Raw genomic sequence first — 25,910 nt, 5'->3', positions numbered from 1 at the left:
CTCTGAGTTCAAGGCCAGCCTGGTCTACAAAGTGAGTCCAGGGCTACACAGAGAAACCCTGTCTCGAAAAACAAACAAACAAATAACAGCAAAAAAACAAAAGCAGGTTTGGGCTATAGTGGGGCTTGGAGGAGAAGGTGGACTTAGCAAAATTAATGTGGGTTCTGGCCCAAGGCCTCAAGGAGGGAGGGCAGCCCAGAGATTCAAAAGTAAGACCCAGGAGCCCTTGCACGCTGCAGGGTAAGTGGCTGAGCCGTCTTCCTGGGAGCTGCTAAGGTGAGAACAGCTCATCTGACACAACCAAGGCTGTGGTAGTAGCACCAACCCGTGCAAGCGAAGCTCCCCACCTGCACCTTCACTTCTAAAGCTGACAGGATTGTTAGCAGGCAGGAGGTGGGCCTGTGCCCCGGATGAAATCCAGTGCCACCTACCCCAGCCACTCATATTCCTCATGGCTGCCCTGGAAACGCCGGGGGGCTAGTATGTTCAACGGAAACCACCACGGCGCACCTCATTTCAACTGTAGAAACTTTCTTTCTGTTTGTTTATTTATTTGAGAGATGGTGTCTGGCTGTCCTGGAACTTACTCTGTAGAGCAGACTGGCCTGGAACCCACAGAGATCCACCTGCCTCTGCCTCCTCAGTGCACCGCCCCAGGTTAAACTGTGTTCTGACTTTTTACAGGAGCGAATCCCGTGTATGATCTGTGTCCGTCCCTCACAAGGCCCTGGCAGTTGAGACCAGATGTGTGTGGTGTTTACAGTGAGGAAACCAGAGGACGTAAACAACTGGCTCTGAGGGCCACTCGGGCTTTGCTTCCCTTTTCTTCATTTCCTGTGTATTTATTTTGGTGTTAGAATAATATTACCTTTCATAATAAGGAAAACAGGAGCAGATGTTTAAACTAAACAGACGATAGCCTATGAACCCACACATCCACTGCTCTAAGAGTCTAAGTCTGTTCTTCCAAACAGTGAAGGAAGCAAGACAGCTAACTGCTGGCGTCTGCACTTTCCGCCGAACCACACACCCACCTGGGGGAGCTGCCCAACTTCCTCCCAGGACACAGGGAAGGAACCACGGTTCTAGCAGTCTCTGTGCCCCTCACCCAGGCCAGCCAGGCACTCTGGTTTGTTTTTTAAATATCAGATTACTTGTTGACAAAGAAATCGTACTAAAATTTTTTTAGCTTTAGTTGGGGATAGGATGCGGTTTTTTTGTTTTTGTTTTTTATGACAATACATGAAATACCAGAAGCGATTTCTGGTGACTTCTAGAGAATCCAGCCTTTGCGATGGGGAAGGAAGGGGGGGAGGGTTTAGAAGCCGAGACGCTCCTTACATGTCGAAGAAACTAGTCAAAGTAAAGTGATATCTTACTTTTAAAAAGCAAAGCAACAAAACTCCTTTAAATATGAGATGCTTTCCAGAGACTTAATTTTAACACACGCTTCGAAGAGAAAAGGTTATGTTTCAACCATTTAGGAAACAGATCTGAAACTTTTACATGAGCACAGGGCTCTGTGCCCCTTTTAAGTTCTGTTCACGAAAGAGCAAACAATCCGCTCGGCGTACTAAGGCAGAAAGCACAGAAGTGGCTGCCCACAGCAAGAAGATGTGCCCTGATTCCTACGTGCTTTTTACAGGCAGCCCCCACTCTCTCCCTGCCTGTCCAGTCCCACAGCTCAGCCCCATTACCCTGGTCTCAAATCGCACGTAGGTAAAAAAAATCCAAAAGATGGAATTGGAGTTTTCTCGTCTTCCCTACTCCAGAGCAGCTTAAAATACTACAGGGAGTGAGTGCCCAGGGGAAGGGGTGGTGGTGGGCAAGGAGAGCCTAGCAGTGGGGGCATTTTCTAATTTCTTCAGCCTTCTGGCTGCTTGTGTAACTGCCCTGGGGCCCGGGTTGGAGGGAGCCTTTCTCACTGTCAGCTCTCGGCACAGGCACAGGAAATGGAGCGGCAGACAAAGAGCCGGCCTGGGCTCCCTGACACCAGGCCCTGTCGGCCCCACAAACCCCAGGGGAAAAAAAAACCCTCCAATGTCTAAGACAATGGCCCCGGGAAAACAAAAACTTATTGTAGCTTTTTGTTGTTGTTCCTCCAGCACACTGAATCCGGAGCAAGAGCACACACAGAATACTGTACAGGGTGATATATTTAAAAATAGTCTCAAAGCCCCTCCCCTCTGCTCTAACACCCACATGTTTAACTTTTCCTTGTTTCTGTAAGTTTCTCACTATACATAAAATGTCAACAAAATCAAAAGAGAAAATAATTTAAAATGTAACAATCTTGTCAGATCTGGCTAGTGTGCTGAGACAAACTTTTAATAAAGTGTCCTCTCCAGCACTCTCCTGCCGCCACCCTCCTTGCCAGGCACCAGCAAACTGTCCTGAAATGGTGTACAGTCTCTTGGTCCCTCTCTCTCAGCCTCTCTCTCTCTCTCTCTCTCTCTCTCTCTCTCTCTCTCTCTCTCTCTCTCTCTCTCTCTCCCCCCCCCCCAAAGCACTCCACCATGCCAAGAAAGAAAATCAAAATGTTGAGAAGCAAGTCGGAGTACCCCTCCAAAGGAGGAGTGGCCATTACAAATGCAAAAGAGAAGTACATTCTAGAACATCTACCTTCGTAGCACAGAACGCCGATATTGTTGTTCACCTTGTCCAAGTACTGGTAGTTCAACAGGTCCATCTTCATAAACAGCATTTATCTGTCTGGCTAGCAAAGAAAAGCAGATCTTTGCTTTCACCCCCAAGAGAAAGTTTCAAACTTCAGTCTTAGCTGAGTAGCTCCAGGCTCTCCTAAAACTTCAGGAAAATAGAGGCCCAGCCTCACAAGATCACAACAAAGTATGGAAAAGGGTTTTTTTCCTTGAAAAAAAAAAAAAAAAGATCACATACACAAAAAATCAGACTCAAACAAAACCCATCAAGGGCTTATTGGAAGGCAGTGTCTGATTGTGTCTTCTACTCGGCTTTAAAAAATAATTTCATACGTCTTCAAAAGCCTGTCTTGGGGGTTTAAAAAGAGAGCAGTAAAAAAGAAAAACACAAAGCACATTTCTTAGGACAAAGGCACGCTCCCTCACAGCCCGCTCAAGCTGACTGCACTGACATGCTGGCTATGCTCGGTATGACTCCTATGTAAACCAGCTTCCTCTGTTTGGGGTTGGGGGGGGGGGGGCCTCGAGCATGCTCACTGGAGCCTCGGCACAGGATCAGACTCCAGGCGCAGGCAGAGTTAGCAGGAAGCAGAAAGAGGAGGGGACAGTGAGGCGCTGGGAGTGAGGAGTCTTTCCTCACAGGAGCCAAAGGCCAGTAGAAACAGAGAAAGAAAACCCAGCAAGCTTTTGGTTGTTTTGGTTTTTTTTTTGGGGGGGGGGGCAGGAGGGGGAAGGGGGAGCTAAGCACAAAGGTGTTTTGTTTTTGTTTTGTTTTTTAAATTCTGCCGTGGAAGCAAACTACAAGGAATTTAACTTTCGGGTGACTTCATTCCCGGCGCTGGGAACCCAGGGCTTCCACTAGAGTGTGCTCTGCTTAGTACAAGGTTTCTTTGTTTCTTTGTAAGATGGTTTTTCTTCTGTCCAGGGACACAGCGAGTGTTCACACGTTCAAAGTCAATGTTACATGTAACTGCAGAGATGGACAAGGCACCAAGACAAATCTTTCTACAGAGGAGAAAACCGAGGCGGGAAGACTGAGTGGCCTACAGACTACATACACGCATGCGTGCAAACACACACGCACGCGCGTGCACGCGCACACACACGAACACACACAGGGCAAAGGAACAGGCTAGAGAAGTGGCTAGGTAGCTAAGAGCACTGACTGCTTTTGCAGAGTACCTTAGCTCAGTACCCAGCACTCACAAGCACCTGTAACTCCAGGTCTAGGGGACCTGATACCCTCTTCTGGCCTCCATGGGCACTGCATGCACATGGTGCACAGACATACATGCTGACAAAACATCCATATACATAAAATACATTTGTAAAGTCCAGTTGCTTTCCAAAGCCATCTGGGGAGAGGTTGTGACCAATCATGGAAAGTTTCAAAATGCCCCAAGTTCAAATACAGAGCAGCACCGAACTGCAGCTTCATCTAAGAAAGGAAAGGAACCTGCCATAAGTGACTCTCCTGCAGTGCAGAAACTGAGGCTGAGGGACTGCCACAAGTCTCAAGGCCTATGTGGACAGCCAAGTCAGCTCCATCACACCTCCAGAAAAAACTTCATTGCATTCACTGATTTTAAGATGAAGAATTTCAGCATGGGGAGGCAAAGGCAAATGAGTTCCAGGCAGCCTGATCTACAAAGCGAGTCCAGGACAGTTAAAGCTTCAGAGAGAAACCTTGTCTCAAAAAAAAAAAAAAACAAACAAAAACAAAAACAAAAACAAAAACAAAGAAAAGAAAAGAAAGAAAAAAAGATGGAGTTAAAAAAAAACAACAATTTAAGCACCTGATTGAAACAATGCAGATATGCACAAAATACTTAGTACCCACTCTTCCATGACTCAGTGTTAATCACAGTGGTTCACAGAAAGGAACACCTGGCTCAATCCCCCAAGAGTTCATCTCTGACTTCTACATGCACCATGGCAGGCCACACCCACAAACACTGAATAAATAAATAAAAATGTATTTTATTATTATTACTTTACCTTTTTGTTTGTTTTTAGAGACAGGGTTTCTCTGTGTAGCCTTGGCTGTCCTGGGACTCTCTCTGTAAAACAGGCTGGCCTCAAACTCACAGAGATTCACCTGCCTCTGCCTCCCAAGTGCTGGGATTACAGGCCTGTACCACTATGCCTGGCTCTTCATTATTATTTTATTTATTATTATTACTACTACTAGTAGTAGTAGTAGGACAAGGGCTGGAGAGATGGCACAGTCACTAGTGTGTCTGCTACACAGTCATTAAAACCCACATGGAAAGCAAGTACAATGCATGTGCTATAATCCCAGCCTTGGGGAGCAAGGAGAAAGATGGGGAATCACTAAGCTTACTGCCCAGTAAACCTGAGCTTCAGGATCATTAAAAAGGCAAAGAGAAGGCCGGGCGTGGTGGCGCACGCCTTTAATCCCAGCACTCGGGAGGCAGAGGCAGGTGGATCGATGTGAGTTCGAGGCCAGCCTGGACTACAAAGTGAGGCTAGGACAGCCAAGACTACACAGAGAAACCCTGTCTCGAAAAACCAAAAAAAAAAAAAAAAAAAAAAAAAAAAAGGCAAAGAGAGCCAGGCCGTGGTGGCGCACGCCTTTAATCCCAGCACTCGGGAGGCAGAGGCAGGCAGATCCCTGTGAGTTCAAGGCCAGCCTGGTCTATAATGGGAGTCCAGGACAGCCAAGGCTACAAAGAAAAACACTGTCTCAAAAAAAAAAAAAAAAAAAGCAAAGAGAGACAGAGAAATTAGCTGACGTCATCCTTGTATTGGTTGGTTTTGGTAAATGTCACCTGAAATAGAGTCACCTAGGAAGAGGCTGGAACCTCCAAGAGGAATTGCCTCCATCAAACTGCCCTCCAGGCTGGTGGGGCGGGGCGGGGGCAGGGGGGGTGTATTGGGGTGGTGCGACCAGGGGCAGCAGTTTCTTGATTAATAATTGATGTGGGAGTGTCCAGCCCACTGTCAGCATTGCCACCCTTAAGCAGGGGGTCCTGGGTTGTATGAGAAGGCAGGCTGAAGCCAGGCGTGGGGATGGTACAGAGGCAAGTCGATCGCTGAATTCAAGGCTAGCCTAGTCTGCATAGTGAGTTCTACCACAGCCAGAGCAAATAGGGAAACCTTGCTTCAAAAAAAGGAGGAGGAGGAGGAGGAGGAGGAGGAGGAGGAGGAGGAGGAGGGAGGCAGCAATAGAAGGCTGAGCAAGTCACAAGAAGCAAGCCACTAAGAACGTTCCTCCATGGCCTGTGCTGTAGCTCCTGCCTCAGGTTCCCTGATCATGGACTGGGCTATAAGCTGAAACATACCTTTCCTTCCCTCACACAAGTTAGTTTGGTCAGTGTTTTACCACAGTAACAAAAAGCAAACATGAACAGGCCTCCACACATACATACACACATTTACACCTGTACATACATGTGCGCTATGAAACACACACTCAAAATATAAAATAATAAAATTTAAAAACTAAATAAAATCCCAGGCCCGCATCATGTGCCACGGCAGGCCTGACCACCTGAGTTCAATTCTTGGAGCCCATCGTGGACAGAGAACTGACTCACAAAATTTGTCTTCTGACATCCACACATGCCTCATACACACTGGTGGGTGCACACACATGAGAATAAATAATAAAATACTCTTTAAAGCATCTAACTGAAAGACGGCCTCTCCCTCTTCCATGAGCGTGCTGCATGGCCCTGCCTTCATCTCACCATGCTGGTCCTGACTGCAGTTCAGATCAATTCCTTCACTAAAACACCGACGCCAAACATGTCCAATCTCATAGGCTGATCACATGCAAAGCATCAGTAGGAATGACTGTCAAGTCTAGTTAGGAAGTTGGTTCTAGCTGCTGGCGGCAGCGGCTCAAGCCATCCTCCTGCCTCAGCATTCCCAGCAGCATGCACTCCTCACCCTTTTCTGTGGATCCAACCCAGGTCCTCACACATGCTCAGCAAGTGCCCAAACACCAATTACCACCCTTAGCCTCACTCTGCGACTGACAACAGTAGAAACCTGGGAGGCTCTGGAGTAAGAAAATTAATCAAAGCTAAAGCTGTGGGTGCTGGTGGTGCCGTAACCACACCACCTGTAAGAACACGCAGGGGCCCCAGCACCTGCTACACTGCGTCATGCCCCAGAACAACTGAAAACAAGAACACTGGCCTGAAACATACTTGCCAAATCCTGCATGTAGATTTATGACCACACGCTGACACACACAAACCATGTGAGTGACTGGGAAGCATAGCAAACACAGACACACGCATTCCCTATGCGCCCACCCTCCAACAAGAGACTCCCACTTTAAAGCCCTGGCCATCCCGGAACTCATTATGTAGACCAACTAAACTCAAACTCACAGAGATCCACCTGCCTCTGCTCAGCAAATGGAGGGATTAAAGGTATGTACCATTCCCGCTCAGACAGCCTCTCCTTTAAACGCTTTCGTATTTCTCCACATTTCACATCAACCCAACAAGGAGTATTTTCCTTACGTAATGAAGGTGAGGGAGAAAGTCCTCCATTTTAAATTTAAAAGGAAGACAATGTTCTCCGGAAAGACATAATCAAGGGACTACATATGTTACTTTTTAAGATGTATTTCATTTTTAATTATGTGTATGTGTGCTGGGTGTGGGGCTATGCACGTGAGTGCAAGTACAGAAGAGGTTGTTGGACCCCCTGGCGCTGGAGTTACAGACAGTTATGGGTTGCCCAGTGTGGGTGCTGGGAAGTGAACTGATCCTAAGAGCCATACACGCTTTTAACCCCTGTGCCACTGCTTCAGCCCCTATGTATCATATTAGTGGTGTTGGTTTTGCTTTTGTTTTAAGACAGGGTCTCACTTGAGATATATATATATATATATATATAGTCAAGGCTGGCTTAAACTCATGATCCTCCTGCCTCAGCATTGCTGATGCCAAGACCACAACCATGCATGCACTACCACACCCAACCGCAGGATATCCTTTAAGTTTAGTCACTAAAGACAGTAAAAGTCTAAGCATTTAATTAGCCCTTCAAAGCACCAAGATTGAAGATGTCTTTAAAAAGCAAATTCGACAGGGAACTCTAAACATTCATAACCTCAGACACGAATGTCTACGTGGTGTGTGTGTGTGTGTGTGTTCTTGCTATTCACTGATTGTGTCACATACTAGTTATCAGTTGATATCAGACAACCAAAGTAGACAACCTGTGGAAAAGACGAAAACCAAGCCCCAGCTCTCGCCGGTATAAATCTCACCGCAGCGCACAATGGGAGCTCTAAAATGTTGGTTACTGCCCAGCCTCCTGGTGGAATAGAGATGGTGCGATCACCACAGAAGCAAGCCCAGGCTAACCACTAAACCACTGCACCAGCCAGAAGGCTGACCACTGAGTTAGATAGACCATGTCAGAAAAATGCATGCGCAGCTTAGGAGAAGCCAGGGGTCTGACAGCTCTTTCCAGACACTTACTAGGATCAAATGTTTCTACTGGAGTGAGCAGAGAAGGAAACATCGAGTCTGACAGTAACTTTTGTGATGACTCCGGGAACACACACAAGCCTCCTGATCCATCAGGTCCCCACCGCCAAACTGTTCTCTGGAATTTCACCTGGCTCAATGTTGACACAATGGCTTCTGTCTAAAGGTAGTTTCCCCTCGCCACTTATGCGATTAAACTCAGCCTAATCTGATATGTGGGAAAACAAAACAAAACTTTAGCAAATGAAGAAGATGAGCTGGTGTTCCCAAGTACCAACAGTTGGACGTGTGAGAACCGAGAATGCTCATATCTGCTGTGTAGAGGGGCCACTCCTCAGCAGACCATGAACAACCATCTGTGACACTGCCCTGGCCAGGACACTTCCACCCGTGGCCTATCTTAGTCACCACAAGGCCCCTGTGAGAAGGAAACCATGGAGTTGGGGGTATTGCTTGGGCTTTGTGGTGGCCAGGATAGGACCAAGGCCTCCAGCATGTCAGCCACAACCACAGCGCTACAAAGAGTTGTAAGTTAAAACCTTGTGCCAGGCGCTGGTGGCATGCACTTTAATGCCAGCACTCCAGAAGCAGAGGCAGGCGGCCTGGTCTACAGAGTAAATTCCAGGACAGCCAGGGCTACACAGAGAAACCCTGTCTCAAAACACCAAACCAAACCAAACCAAACCAAACAAGTCGCTTGCACTGATGATAAAAGGAAAAACATTTGAGACTGACTTATTTAGGATGCAAAGTTGAAGATCTGGTGGAAAATCCCCTCTAGGGGCCATGACCAAGGGAGGACTAAGCTGTCCAGGCCACTGTACTTGAGATCAATCCTGCACTTAGCTCTAATGCAAGACTCAGGAGTTTTATATAGCTCTCACCTGCCAGACTATGAATAAAGTCCAATCAGCACACAGTAGGTCTTTCTGCCAAGTTGGTGATGAAGGGGAAGGAATCAAATTTCTTATTTCTTATTAGCGTGTCTCCTTCTCTGTTTCTGTTGGCGGGGGTGAGGGGTGGGGGGGTGGGGGGGGTGGTCAGAAGACAACTCCGCAGTCTCTCCTTCCACTTTTCTGTGGCCTTTGGAGGTTGAACTCTAGTTTGGCAGGATCACCTTTACCTGAGCCATGGGGAAAGCGGTAGAATCAAATTTCAGGTGGTCCCAAGTACCAACAGGGTAAATGTGAATAATCAAATCCCTTCTACCGCACTTTCTTCCAATGAAAAACCCTAAAATGTCCTCTATTTCTGCAAAGTAGAATTGCTCAAACTGACACTTTCAAAAACGTATTTTGTCAAAATTGTTCACAAAGTATATCATTAACCTATGTCTTAGATTTTGTTCCCTGCAAAACAATACCAGTTCCAATTTGGAATACACTCGATGATTTCTTTTAAATAACACGGGGTCATTTTGTGCACAGTGAAGGGGGGTTTAACACACATTCACGTAATCTGGAAAACAATGTGAAACAGCACTTCAAACAAGATGTTAAATTTCAATACAACATCTCCCTCTAGGGGCCAATTTTAAATCACAGGAGCGATTCAGAAAGCTAAGTCCCTGGTGTGCATGCACTACTGTCTCTCAAACACAAAAGGCCCTTGTTTTTAGCTAGACAAGTCACAGAAAGTACCTCTTAAGAAACAGCTTCACAGCCGGGCGGTGGTGGCGCACGCCTTTAATCCCAGCACTGGAAGCAGAGGCAGGCAGATCGCTCTGAGTTCGCGGCCAGCCTGGTCTACAAAGTTAGTCCAGGACAGCCAAGGCTACACAGAGAAACCTTGTCTCAAAAAAAAAAAAAAAAAAAAAAGAAAGAAAGAAAGAAAGAAAAGAAAAGAAAAGAAAAGAAAGAAAAGAAAGAAAAGAAATAGCTTCACCTTTATTAAATGGCCCAAAAATTAAAACAAAAATACTATAAAGGTCCGATTCTATTGATATCACATGACTAACAGGAAGCAGGCTTTATAAGATGAACTCAAGGCATAAGTAAACTTAAAGTGCATATTCAGAAAAGTGGCTCATCTTTTTTTTAAGCTTTATTTTTAAGATTAATTTATTTATTTTATGTATACCAATACTCTGCTTCATGCTCACCACAAGAGGGAGCCAGATTCCATCACTGGTGGTTGTGAGCCACCATGCCTTGCCGGGAACCACACTCAGAGCCGCTGGAAGAGCAGCCAGTGCTCTTAACCACTGAGCCATCTCTCCAGCTCCTTTAGCTTTATGTTTATTTTACATGCCTGGGTATTTTGCCTATGTGTATTGCTGTGCGCCATGTGCACGCGGTGTCCACGGACACTAACAGAGGGCATCAAGCCACCAGAACTGGAGTTACGAAGGTTTTGAGCCACCATGTGGGTGCTGGGAATCAAAGCCCAGGCCTCTGCAACCCTGTGTTCTTCACCACTGAGCCATCCCTCCAGCCTCTTAAATAATTAGAAAAGACCAAGTGTGGTGGAGCTAATGCCTGCAATACTAGCATGTGTGACTCTCTGATCCAGGAGGGTTGCTGTGAGCTCCCGTCCAGAGTGGATTGTAAAGGACAGCCCTGTGTCAACCACCACCACCGCCGCACCACCACCATCACCACCACCACCACCACCACCACCACCATCACCACCACCACCACCATCACCACCACCACCGCCCCACCACCACCACCATCACCACCACCACTGCCCCACCACCATCGCACCACCCCACTGTGGGAAGGAGAAAAATTACCATCCCCAGAAAGAGAGGTCTCTGGTGAAGCAGTGTTCCTGCCTCCAGGTTCCTGCCCTGACATCCCTCAGTGATGGACTGCTACCTAGAAGCGTAAGCTGAATAAACCCTTTGCTCCCCCACGTTGCTTTGGTCATGGTGTTTCATCACAGTGATGCTTGTTGTCCAGGTCTCCTGAAATCCTATGCAAGGATCATTCACTGGAGAAGCGCTACTCTGATAGTCACACTGTAACAAATCCTAATTATCCCAGAGTCTGGGGTGGGGCTAATGTCCCAGAGGGCCAGCGGGGGAAGGGCTAAAATCATTGCCAGTGCTGATGTGAGAGCCAAGGTCCTTTAAGCACCTTGTGGCCTCCAAGAGTCATGGCTTAGACAGCACTTCAGAGGCAGATTCCCTCAGCCATTCTCCCACCTACAAATCAAAACCGTGTCTGTTAATTTGGCAGACACCCCCCTCCCTGTCTTGTTATTAACTGGGGGTGCTGCCAGCACAGGCTAGATGAAGCCTGGGGAGCTGCTGACAATCCACAGTGCACTAGGCAGCCTACACACACACACACACACACACACACACACACACACACACACACACACACATGTGGTAACTATGCTGCTGCCAAAAAGTAAGCAGATCACTTCCTGAAGTTTTTCTCACTACACTAAGAACAACTGTCTGGTGCAGCTCCAGGTTTGCATCACTGCCGCTATCCCAGAGTTGTCACTGCCTCTATAGTGAGGGCTAGAAGGCAAAGGGCATTTTTCTTTGCATGGAGATGACCTATTGCATAGTATGAAGGTGTTTGCAAGCAGAGCTTCATCCACACCAGGGAAGCACCCTGAGGTGCACCCAGCCCGATGTCTATTTTAATCCTTTTAACAGTATTGTCAAGAGTGAGATCAGGGGGCTGGAGAGATGGCTCAGTGGTTAAGAGCTCTGCTTGCTCTTCCAAAGGTCTTGAGTTCAATTCCCATATGGCTCACAACCATCTGTAATGTGATCTGGCCTACAGGTGTACATGCAGGAAGAATACTCAATACATAACAATAATAAATATTTTTTAAAAAGAGTGAGATCAGATCTTTTTTCTTTCTAAGATTTTTTTTTAATGTGTATGCATTCGTGCCAGAGTGTATGCCTCTGTACCATGTACATGCAGTGCTCTCAGAGGCCAGAAGAGGGCATCAGATTCCCCAGAAATCTGTTGAAAATACCATTAAGCCAAATAATGGCCAGTGGTATTTAAGTCTTCTCACAACGCAAACTGGCACCCAGGTCTTCCAAGATGGATTTGCCAGTGTCACCTTACAGACACCCCTTCAATATTTTTACCTATGCTGTGTTTATTTGGACATTAACATGGCCGCCAGAATTCCACAAGAGTGGAGCAGTTTGGGGCCTAGGAGCCACTTCAGTGAGTAGAGATGCTAGCCAGTAAGCCTGACATCCTGTGTTCAATCCCTGGAACCCCACATGGTAGGACAGAGCCAACTCTGGCAAGCTGTGCTCTGACCTCACACCATGCACAGGCTCACAAAATAAACACAGTTTTAGCATAGGGTGCTGCAATCTATGACTGTCATCTCAGCACATAAGAGCTTGAGATAGAAAGAGCAGATGCTTTAGGCTAGCCTGGGATACATTGAAATCCTGTTCCTAAAAGCACAAAGGAAGGAAAGGTGTTTATCCTGTGCACTGGAACCAGCCAGGAGCCTTCCAAGCCATTCACTGTCCAGCCCCCACCTCCACAGCCAGGCCCAAGGAACCCCAGACAGATGAAGTTCCGACTTACAAGTACACACCACAGAGTTTAAAGACACTTCTAGCTAAGTATGGTGGTGCACGCCTTTAATCCCTGCACTCAGAAGGCAGAGGCAGGTGGATCACTGTGAGTTCGAGGCCAGCCTGGTCTACAAAGTGAGTCCGGGACAGCCAAGGATACACAGAGAAACCCTGTCTTAAAAAAAAAAAAAAAAAAAAAAAAAAAAAAAGCAGAGCCAGGCGTACGCCTTTAATAACAGCACTCAGGAGGCAGAGGCAGGCAGATCTCTGTGAGTTTGAGGCCAGCCTGGTCTACATCTACAAAGTGAGTCTAGGATAGCCAAGGCAACACAGAGAAATCCTGTCTCAAAAAATTAAAAAATAAAATAAGAAAGGAAAGAAAAAGAAAAACCAAACCAAGCAAACAGAAACCTGCTTCTCCTAGTGCAGTGTTCTCAGTGCTTTAACCCTTTAATATAGCCCCTCATGGTATGGTGATCCAACCATATCTTTATTTTTGTTACTACTTCATAACTGTAATCTTGCTATGGTGGTGAACAGTAACGTAAATATCTGTGTTTTCTGATGGACTAGATAACCCCTGTGAAAATGTCATTACACACACTCCCCACAATAGGGGGTCACAACTCAGAGGTTGAGAACCACTGCCCTTGTGGCAGCCCCCTAGCTGCTAACCAGTCTTACTGGTGCAGTACTCTTTACTCTGGCCAGGGGGCACTGTGAGCCAACCTAAGACACAACACCACATCATTCCCGTTTGCTTAAGCCTTCGGTACCCCTTTACTTTCTGTGGAAGGGCACATAGGCATATACATCATCAGCGTGTCTTCTTAGGCTTTCTAGTTCAGGGGCACCTGGGACTGGTGCAACACTCACACTCTCTCTCTCTCTCTCTCTCTCTCTCTCTCTCTCTCTCTCTCTCTCTCTCTCTCTCTCTCTCTCTCTCCCTTCTTTCCCTGTCTGTCTCTCTCTTCCCTTCCCTCCCTCTCTCTGTCTGTCTCTCTCTCCCCTTCCCTCCCTCCCTCTGTCTCTGTGCTTCTGTCTCTCTTTCCCTCCCTCTCTCTGTCTCTGTCTCTCCTCAGAAAGTGGTCCCTCCCAGACAGAGGCTATCTGCTCCAGGCAGCTGGTGAAGAATTTCACATCTTCTCTGGCTGCACTAAGTTGGGGTGTCTCTTTACAGCTGGTCCCCTTGAGCATCCTCGGCCTCCCATTCACACTTCCTGTCTTTCTTTACATTGCATTGCCCCTCTCCTCCCCTGCCCCCCTCCCCCTTCCCACAACCTAACAACACCTGGCACCACTAGGCAGTCAACAAATATTTTCTGAGAGAAATGAACTGAATTGAGGACCTCTAAATCTAATCTGGGTACAGAGGAGAGCGGGCGAGGCCACCAGGCCACAGAGGTACCATGCGTTTCTGATTGAGTCCAGGACACTGAAAAGGAGCCTGCTTGTACACCACACAGCTCCTGATGCTTTGAACAGTTAAAGAGCAGATACGGTCAAAATAGACATCATGACTCTGTGGCTTATTAGGTTCATAATGTGTAAAGAAAGGGAAAGTGACTGGACAGACTTCACGAGGGACGCACCAGACAGACGAGGTGCATAAGCCATACAAACCCCAGTCACTCATTACACCGGGGCTCCTGCAGGGCATGCCCTACTCCTCCCGGCTTACAGGGCAGACACAGACTCCAAGCCCTGCAGTCAGAACATAATCCTGTAGGGGTCACACAGAGTCCAGGTGGTGCCGAACTGTCCAGAAGTGAAGGACTTCACCCCAGACCTCACATGTGGGGTCTGAAAAGTTACCTTGGTCTCCCCAGCACAGGGGGAGCAAGATCTTACCACAGGGACCTCATAGCCAGCCACGAGTCTAAAATCATTTCACAGCTACAAGACACATGTGATAGCCTTGGAAAGGCGCTATGTCCCATGGGCCCCACCACCACAACATACCACCACCAATGCTGGAGAGGCCAAGCCCTAGGGCATGCCAGGCAAGCAGTCCCCAGCCGAGCCGCTCTCCGTAAGCTAGAGGTTCTAACCAGTTTTTGAAAAGGAGAAGCAGCCCATGCTCCAATGGCCCACAGCCCAGTCACAATGAGCCGTAGCCCTGGTGGGGGAAGCAGACTCTCTAGAAAGAGCAATGAGGTGCAGACAGAGAAGACTGAGCTCGGAAAGCACAAACGGAACATGCTCCTGCAGGCAAGATCAGGGGGAGGATGCAAAGGCCATTGCAGGTGGCACCCAGCCTGCGTTTCTATCTCAATGCGCAGCGGCTTCCTGGTAAAAGAGCCCTAGACAGTCAGAAAGGATTGGGCTCACAGCCCAGCCCTGACACTCACTCAGCTGCTTGGCCTCTGTCAAGCTCTTAACTGAGCCCTGACCTGGAATCAGGCAGGGCTGTCTAGGGCCAAACCGGAGAGTTCAGACCCAGGGCTCTTGCCGCCCTGTCCTTCTTCCTGTGTGATGATTTCTTCGTGTTCCATAGAAGATGCCAAGTCTGTTAGGGTGATAGGCCTGCTCTCCCCCACCCTACCCCCAAAGAACTTCAAACAGAACCAGCCATAAAAGAAGGGGGTTGGGGGAAGAGAGGGAGCAAAGGTCACTGGCGCTGCCGCCACCGTTTAACAGCTTTCCTTACACTGGGGTGGAGTTCTAAACCTCAACTGGCGCTGGCCCCTCAACACTCAGGCAGATTGCTCAGAAAATTTTAATATTATCGTTCTGAAAAGCTGACAGATATTCAAAACTCACATGGACCACACATATGTCACTTATATAGACTGCATTAATGGAGGGGTGCACCTCCCCTGACGAGGTCCCACAAAAGGTCCAGACTGCCTCTCTGAAGGTTCCCTGCAGCGTGCAGTATGAACAGCAGGTTCCCCTCCACTTCTTCCTACCTGCACCTGTCTAAACCCCAGAGTTCTGGGGCTCCTCTTCCCCTCACCCCCACTCACCCCACATATAGTCCCGTCACACAACGCTGGCAACTGTGTTACCTTCTGCTGGGTAACATTGTTTCCTTACTGCAGGAGTACATTAGTGCTCTGCCTTCCAAAAAACAAGAAAGAGAGAAAAGGAGACAGTGGCCAAGAGAGGGTTGATCACAACAGAAGCAGAAGCTGCATCTCACCTTCCCGGTAGGTGAGCTCTGCCACAGTGATTTACAGCGAGCCCTGAGTTCTGTGTTCCTCTGGGGAGCACACTGAGCGAGGCATAGTTACCTGGGGACAAATGGCTGGTTGCACACTGGCCTGGATGAGGCCAGCCCGGGAGACTAGGGGCCATAACGGACTCCACTAACCCAAGCTTCAGGCAAGATCCTATCACTTGCGACTGGCTCTACCAAGCACGGTCTGAAATGGTTATTCAAGGTTTCCAGCTACTGGGGTACCTGTATAACAGTCCCATGGCGCCCACTGCCTAAGAAAACAATGACCCCCCCCCAACTCTAGTGCTTCTAATTCACATTACACCCAAACATTCCTCCCACTTCCTCTTCCGTCTTCTCAGTAGAGCGCATGGTAGGCAAGGGAGAAAAGAAAGCTCAGCCTGTGTGGGCAGGCTCAGGGGCATCCCTTCCCCAAAGCAGTAACCAAGCCACCAAATTTAGACACAGCCACCACCAAAGCCCTACCTAACAGTTTCTAGCTACCCCTGGGTCCTCCCCGGGAAGGCTGACACACACACACAGAAGCCACTTCCCTCCCATCTCTGAGCCAGGAGCGCCCTTCCACGCCCTTGGCAGATCATGGCTGCATTCCTGTTCTCAGTATCATGACTAATTAAAACAAAAATAAAAACAAAAACTAGCTGCCAGTTTACTTCGCCAGGAAGGCCACAGAGAACAAGAGCACAGGAATTCATTCTAGAACTTTCACTTTATTGGCCTGGCACGTGGCCCAGGACTCTTCATCAAAGAGAAAATTCACACCCTCAGATTCCCCCTCATGAATGCAAATTTAGTTAATGTTGAACAGGAAAGTGAGCTTGAGCAAAGTGGCCAATGTACACTTGTGAAATGTGCAACAGCCTGTTATGTGCATGAAAACGTCTTCAAGAGCCAGCCCCCCCCCCTGAAAAAAAAGCCAGACAAACACCTACTTTTTTTTCTATTAAACAGAAAAAAGTAGCTGGGGAAAGATCACAGCAAGCACACCTGACCCTGTATGCCTTGGTCACAAAGTCACCCTGTACAGAATCAAGATGTACACGAAAATCTAGACTGCACTAAACTCAATGCACAGACAGTTTTCATGGTTTCTAGTACTGTGTGCTGATTTTGGTGGCCCCAAGCACGGCAAGCAAGACATCACAGAATTAGTGGACAAAGAGACACCATCTCTGCACAGGCCGCCACACTTAACTCAACAGAGGGATTTCCACCCAGCACTGCAAAGAGAAAAAAACCTCCCACCTCACTGGCCTAGAAGCTAATGGGGTCTGAACAGAAAGAATTCAAAGCCTGTGTTATAAGAGCTACAAACACACCCTAAATGGCAGGGAAGGGAGAAAGCCCACTTTGTGTATGGATTTCATAAATAAGGTGGCATCCGTCCAAGACCCTAGCAGGCTTGCGGAGCAGGGCTGAGGAACACGGTTTTCCAAAAGGAGAATTTCATCAATGAAGCACCTGTACTAATTCAGTCTTTTGACAAGCAACTGGGTGAGCAAGTGCTGACTGCTCAGCAAGTGTGACTGAGAAGCCAGAGCTGGGGGCAGACGCACAGACAGCCTGGGCTACAGACAGAAACTCTGTCTCAATAAAAACCACAAGAAGTTACTGAAAACACAAAGACAGCCAGCCCCACAGGCCCGAAGCTAGAGGTGGGAAGCCTGGGTGGGTCCTGTGAGGATGTATGTAGGCTTAGGCATATTACCTCCCTTCTCCATCTCTGGAAAGTGAAGATGACACCTGGCTGGCTATTCTCCTTCGATGCCACCAGTGTTTTGGTGGCATCCGAAACAAGCCGCTGTAACCCCGCTGGGTTTTATCTCCCCCAGATTGCTGCTTGCCCCCCCAAGCGTTGCCCACATGGCGCTGCGGCACACCCCAAAGTGCCAGGCGCTCTTCCCTCTATTGGTGCCCATTACCCTCAGGACAGTACCTGCGGTGCCCCTCGGTGTGCGGTCCTGCAAATGCCCACCCCAGTTTCAAATTCTGAGTTTACTGTGCAAGTTTCTTCATGACTCCGTCTCAGCAGGGTCCTTCTGTGTAACTGCCAGTTTATGTATTTGTTTATTATTTATTTATAGCTAAAGAGGGAGTGTGGGGCTGGAGAGAAGACTCAACAGTTAAGAGCACTTGCTGCTCCTGCAGAGGGCCCGGGTTTTGTTCCTAGCACCCACATGGCAGTTCGCAACTGCCTTCAGCTCCAGTGCCAGGGGATCTGACAGCCTCTTCCAACCCCCTCAGACACCGGCCACCATGTGGTGCACATACATGCAGGCAAAACACTCACAGGCATAAAATAAATCGTTTAAAAAAAAACTTTTAAAAGGGGGAGAACTTGATCAAAGCACACATTGTAGGCGCGTTTGAAATGTCCTGATGAACCCTCGTCTCTACAATGAATACATGTTAGTGAGAAAACTGAGCAGGGGCTGGAATGGAAGTAGGGGGTGCGGCGGAGAGAACGGGTCTGGTCAACGCCTTCTTTTTGTGAAACTACACTTGTTCCCCACCCTCTCTATGTTTTTAAGATTTATTTTTATTGTGTATTCAGGGAAAGAGAGGGAGACACATCAGGCCCCCAGGAGCTGGAGTTACAACGGTGAGTCGCCTGACATGGTATTGGGGAGCTAACCCCAGCTGGTGTATAAACCAAATATGGCGTCTTAGTAGGAACTGCCCATACCATCGCTGCCGGCTCTGACCTGGCGTGTCTAGCCGTCCTTTCCTCCTCCCCTCTCTACTCCTCCAGTTAGAGCATGCCCCTCTGAGAGCGTTCAGGCCCTCGCTTCTTGCCACAGCAAAGAAATGAAAGGGCCAGGCATGGTGGCGCACGCACTAAGGAGACAGAGGCAGGTGGATCGCTCTGAGTCCGAGGCCAGTCTGGTCTACAATGTGAGCCCAGGACAGTCAAGGCTACACAGAGAAACCCTGTCTTGGAGGGGGGGGCGGGGAAGGAAGACAGAAACAAAGCCATGACAACATGTAGCACCATCCTAACCACCAGGGAAGCTGAAAACTCCACTTGAGAAAAATGCGCTTCCAACAAGCAGGGCTTACCTCACCAGAGCCACTGGTGGAGGCAGCAGCAGACACGCTAAAGGACGTGAAATTCTGCCCAGTACAACCAGGATACAGCCATGGTTAGAACGGGACACCTCAAAAATCGGTATCTCAACAACACAAACATTTTAACACCCTTTTATAAACAACATGAAGCTCTCAATTCAATGACCTGGATATAACCATGTGATGCAATTTTCATATCAGAAGCAACTTCTGGGGCTAGCGAGGTCAGTCAGTAGTTAAATGTTCACTGTGCAAGCGTGAGAGCCTGAGTTCGGATCTCCTGCACCTACAGCAATACCAGGAGGGCGTGGGGACCTGCCTGTGCTCCAATGCTCAGGAGAAGGGGCTGGGATCCCGGGGCAAGCTGATTAGCTTCATCTGCCAAATCTGTGAGATCTAGGCTCAGTAAATAAAGGGAAAATTCATCAAAAAAGATACCTGATCAGCATCTGGCCTCCTCACACACATGCATATGAACACACATAAGCACACATGTACATGCCACACACGCACACAAAGATGCCATTATTGCAAACTTTTATCTATTTGAGCTTTGCTGGAACAGAGTATTAATTAAATGTTCTAGTCAGCTTAAAGTTCCCATAGGAAAATATCTCCAATCACTTAGAAGACAGCCACAAAACAAGTATTGCAACAAGGCATTCACCACAGCACAGAGTAACATCACAGAATGAGCAGCCATCCTCAGCCATCACGCGGGGGGTCCGTTACCTCAGGCCAGGGCCAGGGAAGGGTGGCTTGTGGTCATCAAGTCCCAGGCTTTCCAAAACAGATGTATCTTCAAGCATCACTCAAACACAGTATGTCCAACCACAGGGAAGATGCTTGGATTGCTTTCTACAGTGTTTTACCTATTATCACTGTGCGTGTATGTGCACGTTATATGTATAGCCATGGGTGCTATGGTGCGCACGTGGGGAGATCAGAGGACACCTCTGTGGACTCAGTTCTCTCCTTGCACCTTTAGGTGGGCTCTGGGGGATGGAACCCGCTTGTCAGGAAGCGATTTTACTTCCTGAATTGTCACATCAGCCTTTTACCTGTATTTCTTTACCTTAGTAATAACATCAAGTTAAAACACGGAGACCCGACAAAAGCAGCATTTTCACAGCCGTGGGGTCTTGATATTTTACTTGAAGATAAGAAATCATTATTTCTACCACATATCTAAGCAAACTGCCCTTAAGCCCCCTCACAGGAGGCTGGATAAATGGCTCAACGGACGAAAACACTTACCCACGTTGCAGCTCATAGGCACTTGTAACTCCAGCTCCAGGGGATCCAGGGCCCTCTTCTGGCCAACATGGGTGTGCCAACAATCACATGGAATTCACGCGCGCACACACACACACGCACACACACACACACAAACACACATAAATAAAAATGTACTTTTAAAAAATTTTTGAGCCGGATGTGGTGGCGCACGCCTTTAATCCCCGCACTCCGGAGGCAGAGGCAGGCGGATCGCTGTGAGTTCGAGGCTAGCCTGGTCTATAGAGTGAGTCTAGGCCAGCCAAGTCTACACAAAGAAACCCTGTCTCGAAAAACAAAAAAATAAAATAAAATAAAAAATTTCTGAAAGCTCCTTAACAAAGCCAGATGCGGTGGCACCTGACTGTGATCCCAGTACAGGGGAGATTCAGGCAGAAGGATCAAGAGTTCAAGGCCATCCTTGGCTACATAGTAATTTTGAGGCCAACCCGGGTTATAGAAGACCCTAACTCCAAGGGGAATCAAAAAAAAAAAAAAAAAAAAAAAACCAAGAAAAACCTAACAACCACAGAAAGATATTATGTGTAATATTCATGACAATATTCCTGTGGCTTGTGTGGGGTTTCACTCATATTTGAGACAGCCTCCCATAGCCCAGGCTGCCCTTGAACTCCTGATCTTCCTACCTCCAAACTCCTCCCACATGCTGAGATGCTGAGATTGCAGGCACGCCCCACCACACAATAGTAGGAAAAGCTCAACGTCAGAAGCGGACAAACTATAGCATGTGAGCAAGTGCACACATTTAAACATTTGGTTACATAGCCAGGAAAGTGGCTCTGTGAGTAAAGCACCCGGAGTGCAAGCCAGATGACAGAATTTAATTCCAGGGAGTCCTGCAGAAAGTGGCACGCAGTAGCACGCATCTGCGATCCCAGCAGTCCTGTGGAAAGATGGGAGGCGGAGACAGGAGAACCAGCCAGAAGCTCACAGGGCTTGGAACACACAGCTAGGCAGCAGAAGCCAAAGACCCTAACTCAGTGAGGTAGAAGCAGAGGACAGACCCCTGAAAACTGTCCTCTGACCTCCACAAGTGCCCTCTCCCCACGACACCCACAAAAGAATTCTCATAAGAGAAAATTGATCTTCTCTCTAATTAAACAGCCACATCACAGTTTAAAACGTGCTTCTCCACTTCTTCTCACAGCTTGAACGTCTCTGCCCTTGCCTTTTCCTCATGTTCTCTGAGCGCAACTGGAGTTTTTTGTTGTTGTTGTTGTTGTTTTTCTCTTTGTTTTTTAAAAATGTTTCTTAGTTACCTTTTTAATAAATGACATTTCTTACAAAACCAAGCTCTAAGCATTGCTCGACAAAATTAGAGAAATCCCCACATCCTCATCTGCTCTAAGAGTCCATTTTCAGACCCCAGCACACCTTACCCCTACTCCACCCGCCACCCACCCCACGGCTCTACTGATGCCATCGGGCTGAGTGAGCAAAACACCAGCACAGCAGCTGGAAGATGCTGAGCGGCCAACCACGTCCCATCCTTGCACACATCTGTCACCCATCATTAACTGTCCAAGGAGTATCACAATGCCAGCCTAAATGCTGCTCCGGTTATGCCATCTGCAGCCCTCTCTCCATCCTCACAGCTGACTCAGTAAACAGAATCCCCAGGCGCCTGGACTGTGGGAGAACGACCGATTCCATTCTTATATCCCCAAGAAAAGATGCGTGCACAGTAACTGCTGTGTGCCCCATCCTCAGGGTGGCACGTTTCTTCCCGGGATTTCCTCCCTCCCCACTGCCACTCAGGAATCAGAGACACCCTGACTATGAGAAACCTCCCCTCTTCCTTGGAGACCTCGAGAAGGGATCATCACCTCTGCCTTGTGGCCTGTGCTCTCATAGAGCTGTCTGTCTGTCTGCACATAGTGTCAATGATTCTCCTCATAAATATCTCACCCAAAAGGACAACCAGCCTCGAGCCCCAAACATGAGACCTTGCAGGAAGCACAGAGGACACAGGGTCCATCCCTTCTACACACCAAGTCCCTGACCCCTGACTATATTCCCAGATCTGTTCTAAACAGCACACACAACACAGAAGCAGGAATCTGTACTCCCAGGGCTATAACATCCTAGGGTATGTAGGACACAGAAGACAGACATAAAAAAACAAAAACAAAAACAAAAACAAAAAGCTGAGAAAACATGATAAAACCAGTGGTGGGACAGACTTCGAGACGAGGAAGGTCTCGTTAAGAGGGTGCACTTGAAAGGAACACATGACGAGACATCTGCACATGAAGCTAAAAAAGGGCAACTGCAAAGGCCCTGAGGTCCTGGGGAAAATGCTTATCAGTGCAGCAGAGAAGCCAGCTTAGCCCAGAGGTCACCTAGCAACTTCCGGCATTGCCTCTGTGTGGGTCGTGCAGGAGCCACACAATCTGATTGACATTTCTGAGGGATCTGTGTTGAGACCTGGGGGAAAGGGCACAGGGTCGGAAGCAGTGGGGGCATCGGGGAAGCTGCTGCAATCATCCAGGCAAGAACTGGTTGTGTGAAAACAAGGGTGCCAGTGCTTGGGGCAGTAAAAGGTGGCAGTTTGTAAGACTGGACTACTGTTTACAACAGAAATGAAAAAACTTCAATTAATGTATTTATAGTCACGTGTATGAGTGCCTGAATGCACAGTGCCCAGGGAGGCCAGAAGTGGGCATCAGATCCCCTGAAACTGGAGTTACAGACCATTGTGAAGAGCCATGTGGGTGCTGGGCATTGAACCCAGGTCCTCTGCAAGAGCATCAAGTGCTCTTAACCACTGAGCCGTCTCTCCAGCTCCGTGGGCTAACAAAACTTTTAAATGTATACTTGAGTATCACTGCTACCCACTGAAAGGAGGGCAGAAAAGGTGAAGCCTGGAAACCTCTGCTGCACTAGGTCATCTTCAGAAACCACACAAAGGGTTGGGCATGTACTCAGTAGCAGGACAACTGCTGTGGCTGGCCTTGAACTTGAAACTCTCTGGCCTTAGCCTCACTTGGATTGGGATGATAGGCCTGCTCCACCATGCCCAGCTTGATCTTTCATTGAGCAACTCCGATTGCGCTAAGCAACAATGCCTATAAACAGGAGCACACAGGCAGGCAACTCTGCAGACTCTCTCTGGACCACTGCTGTGTATTGAAAATGGCATCCTGGATACATGTACTCATCATGTGCATCTTCAGCCTACTCGTGAGCTTCTCTGAGCCACTCACCTCCAGCACCATTTCTTGCTACAGACATATATGGCTGGGGACAGAGGCCATAGCTGGTGCCCCTTTCTTTAGCAACAAATGAAAGGCAAGTCTCTGGACACCATCCCTCAGGCTTGCAGAATATTATCACACGTTTCATCTTCAGAGTCAGTTAAAGGTAGAAAGTGACTGTGTGTGCTGAGACAGAATGCTACATCCCTCTTATCTGTTTGCTGTATCTTCCCCGCTAGGCTGCACAATCGCCCAGGCAGGATCGTCTTGGTTCGCCTTTGATATAGCCTCTGTGTGTTGCCAGCATACAGATGCAGCCCACAGAAGGGAGGGCCACAGTGAATTCTGATACTGAAAAAGGCTGTGGCTCAGTGGTAGAGCATCTGCCTGGCACCGTGATGCCCTGGGTTTCATCCCAAGGGTCACAGAAACCAATGGAACAGAACAGGAAATGCCACGGGCAAGTGAGACAACAGAAGGAGACCCAGCATGGACGCCGGATAAGGAAGATTAACTCTAAAGCTTGACATCGGAAATCTGCCTGGCATGTGATTCCAGAACAAAGGCTCCCTGCAAATAGGAGTCTTCTATCTAACGTGTGTCCTCATGGCATCCATTTCCTACCTTTTGTTTTTTGTTTGGTTGCTTATTTGGTTTTTCGGTTGGTTGGTTGGTTAGCTGTTTTTTGGGTTTTTTTTGTTTTTGTTTTGTTTTGTTTTGTTTTTGGTATGTGTGTGCATGTGTTTGTTTGATTGACTGTTGGGGTTTGTTTGTTTGTTTGTTTTTGAGATAGGGTCTCACTATATATCCCTGGCTGTCCTATGTAGATGAGGCTAGCTTCCACCTGCCTCTACCTCCCAAGTGCTGGGATTAAAGGTACCTGGCCTTGATTTCCTATTAAACTATAGGAAACAGCACATTTCTTCAAGATAAAGATAGAAAGCAAGAAAAAGAAAGAAAGAAAGAAAGAAAGAAAGAAAGAAAGAAAGAAATCAAACAAACTACCCAAGTGTAATTTTCAAATCAGAAGGAAGGCAGAGACAGGAGAACCTCTGAGATCAAGGCAGCCTGACCTACATAGTGAATTCCAGGCCATCCAGGGCTCTGTGGTAAGCTCCTCAAAAATTTTTTTTTCTTTAAGGGAGAATGGATGTGTGTGCACATGCATTGTGTGTATGTATGTACATGTTATCTGTAATGGTCTTAAACTGCTGTGCTTGAACTCAGCATGCATGTGTGAAGTGAAGGTCAGAGGTCAACTCACAGGAGCCAGTTCTCCCCTCCACCACGTGAGCACCAGGTATGGTCCTCAAGTCCTCAGGCTTGGCAGCAAGCACCCATACCTGCTGGCCCAATAACATTCTTTCCCCCAGTAAATAGGAAGAGCAAACTTTAACCATAAAAAGTACAGTAAATGCACAATCCAACAACGGTCCTTAGTCAGCATCATCAAATATCCTCCACTGCCCATCAGTATATGTGTGGTTTCATACAAGCACAGGACGGTTGGTTTGTTTAAACCAGCGTCACCACAAGCCCATGAGTCAAGAATCAGTGACTCCAACATCACTAGGTGACAAGAATCTTTCTGCTTCATTAATAACCTTTTGGGACCGCCGCTGGGCTTCCGGTTCACACAGACTGAGCCACGGTGCCATGGTGCACGACATACACTTATTCGTCACTTCATGGTTGTTTCTTTTCAACTCATCTTCCATGAAGCCACTTTCTAGCCCTCTGCTGTCAACTCAACACCAAACAAGCTGAGGTAGCCCTCACCCGGGGCTCCTGCGCAGCCACACCATGACTCAGGCCTGAATGCTGCCGCCTCCTCCTCCTCCGTGCTGAGTGGAGCACCTCAAGGGTAGGACCACACATGGCTCACTCTGGCACCTAGTACTTGGGATAAGCAGTCACGTGACCATATGGTTTCTAACTTGCAACTCACAGATGTTGCCTTTGTTCACATGCTTCTTGGCGAAACATCTACTCTTCTGGTCTAACAGTATTTCTTCTTCTTCTTCTTCTTCTTCTTCTTCTTCTTCTTCTTCTTCTTCTTCTTCTTCCTCCTCCTCCTCCTCCTCCTCCTCCTTCTCCTCCTCCTCTTCTTCTTCCTCTTCGTCCTCCTCCTTCTCAACTTCTTCATCTTCTTCCTCTTCCTTCTTTCTTTATTTGGTTTTTTGATACATGGTTTCTCTATGTCACCCCGGCTGGCTATCCTAGAACTCTCTCTGATGACCGGGCTGGCCTCGAACTCAGAGACCCACCTGCCTCTGCCTCCTGAGTGCTGGGATTAAAGGCATGTGCCTCCATGGCCCAGTGACATTCTTCTTTGAAGTGACAGAAAAATATCCTTAGCAGGCATCATTATGATCCTAGGAAATGTCTAATTACTTGAATATGTGTTATTCGTAAGAAGGCAATGTCTGGAAATACAAATGCTATTTCCAAAACAGAACTTAAACGCTGAGAAAGTTCACTATTTGGGTATTGCATAGGAATCCTATCAGT

General features: G+C 47.8%; 1 protein-coding gene across 5 annotated transcripts in view; it reads right to left on the bottom strand.

Moving 5' to 3' along the window:
* VGLL4 (vestigial like family member 4) overlaps window positions 1-25,910 on the bottom strand; it is a 122,137-nt gene that overhangs the window by 62,265 nt on the left and 33,962 nt on the right. The window contains exon 1 of one of the 5 annotated variants that reach the window (XM_084765234.1): window positions 2,623-3,153. The exons of the other annotated variants lie outside the window; for them this stretch is intronic. Within the exon in view, the coding sequence (XP_084621360.1) occupies window positions 2,623-2,704 (82 nt within the window). The 5' untranslated portion in view covers window positions 2,705-3,153. Of the gene's footprint in view, window positions 1-2,622; window positions 3,154-25,910 lie in introns of those variants that run through there. 5 annotated transcript variants of the gene reach the window in all.

This window comes from Acomys minous (assembly GCF_964271855.1).
Source record: "Acomys minous genome assembly, chromosome: 17".
Taxonomy (NCBI): Eukaryota; Metazoa; Chordata; class Mammalia; order Rodentia; family Muridae; genus Acomys; species Acomys minous.
This window is presented reverse-complemented; position numbering and strand designations above follow the sequence as displayed.